This window comes from Capricornis sumatraensis, chromosome X (assembly GCF_032405125.1).
Source record: "Capricornis sumatraensis isolate serow.1 chromosome X, serow.2, whole genome shotgun sequence".
Lineage (NCBI taxonomy): Eukaryota > Metazoa > Chordata > Mammalia > Artiodactyla > Bovidae > Capricornis > Capricornis sumatraensis.
The window spans coordinates 63,777,295-63,780,129 of record NC_091092.1 but is presented as its reverse complement, the minus strand read 5'-3'; the positions used below and the strand labels follow the sequence as shown (position 1 = coordinate 63,780,129).

Sequence of the window (2,835 nt, the reverse complement as noted above, 5' to 3'; positions counted from 1 at the left end):
AGGGCAGAGAAGGTGCAGGCAGTACCCGGAGTCAAGGTGAGGAGGGTACCCTGAGTGTGCACCGGGGGCTCCCCACCCCAGAACAGAAGGGACCACCCAAGGGCCTAATCCCCCACCTTGTCAGCCTCGGAAGTCTTGGACTGTGCTGACTGTACCCTGCGGAGCCACCTCACTTCCTCCTTCCGGTAGCCAGGGGACTGGCTGCCCCGGAGGCTTGCCCCTGTGAGGTCTGAGAGCACCCCTCAAGCGGAGACCTGTAAGTTGCCTGTGTCAGTCCGCCCAGGGTGTGGTGCTCAGCTGAGGCCATTCACAGCCCCTCTCTCCCCCAGCCTGGCCCGTGGTCCCCATCTGTCACCCTGGCTGACTCCTGTCTGTGGTTTGATCCCAGGCATCACGCTCGTGGTCGAGATGAGTGAGCTGAGCAAGCCCGAGGAAGGTTTTCAGGACCCTGGCGAGGCCCAGGGCCCGGTGAATGCGCAGCTCTTGGGGGCTGAGGCAGGGGTGGCTGCATCTGCCTCGGCCTCCTCCCCCACAGTGTCCTCCTTAGGCACTGGGGAGTCCTTGCCCCAGGAAGCGCTGAATGAGATGATAGCTAGCCTAATGAAGTTCCTGCTCCTCAAGTATCGAGCCAAGGAGCCGACCTCCCAGGCGGAAATGCTGAATAAGGTCCTCAGGGATAACCAGGAGTACTTCCCGGTGGTCTTCAGCCAAGCCTCGCAGTGCCTGCAGCTGGTCTTTGGCGTGGAAGTGAAGGAGGTGGACCCCAGGGAGCACATCTACATCATGGTCTCCATCCTGGGCCTCAGCTGCAACGCAGTGCTGAGCAGTGGGCAGAGCCTCCCCAAGGCCGGCCTCCTGGTGCTGGTCCTCAACCTGATCAGGCGGAATGGAGACCGTGCCCCTGAGCAGAAGGTCTGGGGAGCGCTCAGCAGATTGGGTGTGTATGCTGGGAGTGTGCACTGCATCTTTGGGGAGCCCAGGACGCTTCTGACCCACGTGTGGGTGCAGGAGGGGTACCTGGAGTACCGGCAGGTGCCTTACAGCCACCCTGCTCGCTATGAGTTCCTGTGGGGTCCCCGGGCTTATGCGGAGACCAGCAAGTGGGAAATCATGGCATTTCTGCTCAGGGTCAAACAAAGGGCTTTGAGGGCCTTCGCACTGCAGTCTGCAGAGGCTGCAAGGGAGGACGATGAGGCGGACTGAGCCAGAGCAGCATCCAGGTGAGCCTTCGCTCTGAGATTGAAGAGGGAGCGGTCAGCCTTCTCAGAAGTGAGGGCCTGAGGCAGTTTGGGGAACCAGTGTATAGCTTCATTGCATTTGTTTTCTGTATGATGACATGGAGATTCACCAGTTCTCCTTAGAAAATGTTCAAACTCTGATTGTTTTCATAGAATGCTAAATAAACTTCAGTGTCTCAGCTTCGTGAATGATGCTGATGACAGTGCATTTGCGCTTACCCAGATGGTGAGCAAGAGTTTTGCTGTTTTGTAAAAGAGATTGGAGACTCTTCCATTGTATTTTGTGGTCCTGAACAGGATGCGATGGAATTGGAATTAGAGAACTGTTTTGGAAAAGTGAGCTTACTTGGCAGTAATATTGATGATGGAAGAGATGATAAAAGTAATGGTAGTGAATTCATGGTTCTGTCCTTCTTGTGTGTCATTTTCAAAAACTAAATAATGTCTTGTTCATTTGGATTTGCCTGGGTTATTTAAGGAGTCAGCAGATGATGAATTGAGCCCCCTGCTCACTGGCTCGTGTATTCCAAAGACCTTTATGGAGCCGCTGCTCCATGAAAGGCTGGGTTAGCAGTGGGGACACTAGGAGAAGCCAGACACCCCCACACCTTGAGCCATGATCTAGGAGCCATAGTCACACGAAGAAGGTGGAGGTAAGTCCCCTAGTCACACTAAACCAGGCAACCCACGGCGGGGCGCTCGGGCTCCTAGAGGAACGCTGCAATGTCAGTGTCTGAGCCAGGGCGTTCTGGGGCTTTGGGAAGCTGGGTTCCTTCTGTGGGAGGTGATTGTGATGAGGCTGCGTGGTGGCATCCTTCAGACGTGCAGACAGTGTGTCTTGGGGGTGACGGGAAAGTCTGAAACAGATCATTGCTGTGAGGTATCCTTTTGCATCTTGGATAAAACACAGAGAGATCTCTTTCTCGGGCAGGAAGGAAGGGGTCCTGACTGTTGTTGCATTGCTGTTGACCACAGGGGCAAAGGAGGTGTTTTCTACCACTGCCCCACCATCTGCTCAGAATCCTGGAGAAGAGCAAATGTTGCTTTGAAGTATGGCCCAGTATTCCCTGGGCTGGCCCTCTACTCTCTGTCCTGGGAAAGCAGATTACCAAGTATATTGAAATGACCATTTATTTGGTCATCTGGACTTTATTTTGGCCACTTGTGCCCATGCTCTAGATATCAGAGGGATGAAATGAGTGAAGAGAAGCTGCTAAGTGGAGAAATCCTGCTGGGTGACTGGATCCTGGGACCTTTGATTCCCAGCTGGGAAAGACACTGCTCCGCACCCCTCAAACACACACATACACCCCGGTTGAATAACATAACCTCTAAGAGGAAAACGCACAGAGCAGCGATTTTGACTGCTTTTTTTATTTATCTGAGACTCAGAGTCTGAGATCCAAATGACAAAAGAAATAAGTACTAGCCAGAAGAGATGCAACATCCATACATCTGTGTCTCTTTTGCTGTTATATTAAAAAAAAAAAGAAAAAGATGCAACATCCACCAGCGTCCCTGGCTTCAGGCAGGTTCAGAAGTGTGGAGGCAGCAGAGACTCAACAGGTTAAGGCTGTGCCTGGCATCAAATGACAGG

The 2,835-nt window shown here is 53.2% G+C and overlaps 1 protein-coding gene across 1 annotated transcript; it reads left to right on the top strand.

The window, feature by feature from the left end:
- Positions 1-408: 408 nt before the first annotated feature.
- LOC138071722 (melanoma-associated antigen 10-like) lies at positions 409-1,203 on the top strand. The gene has a single exon (XM_068963174.1). The coding sequence runs from the start codon at positions 409-411 to the stop codon at positions 1,201-1,203; it is 795 nt and encodes a 264-aa protein (XP_068819275.1).
- Positions 1,204-2,835: the final 1,632 nt, after the last annotated feature.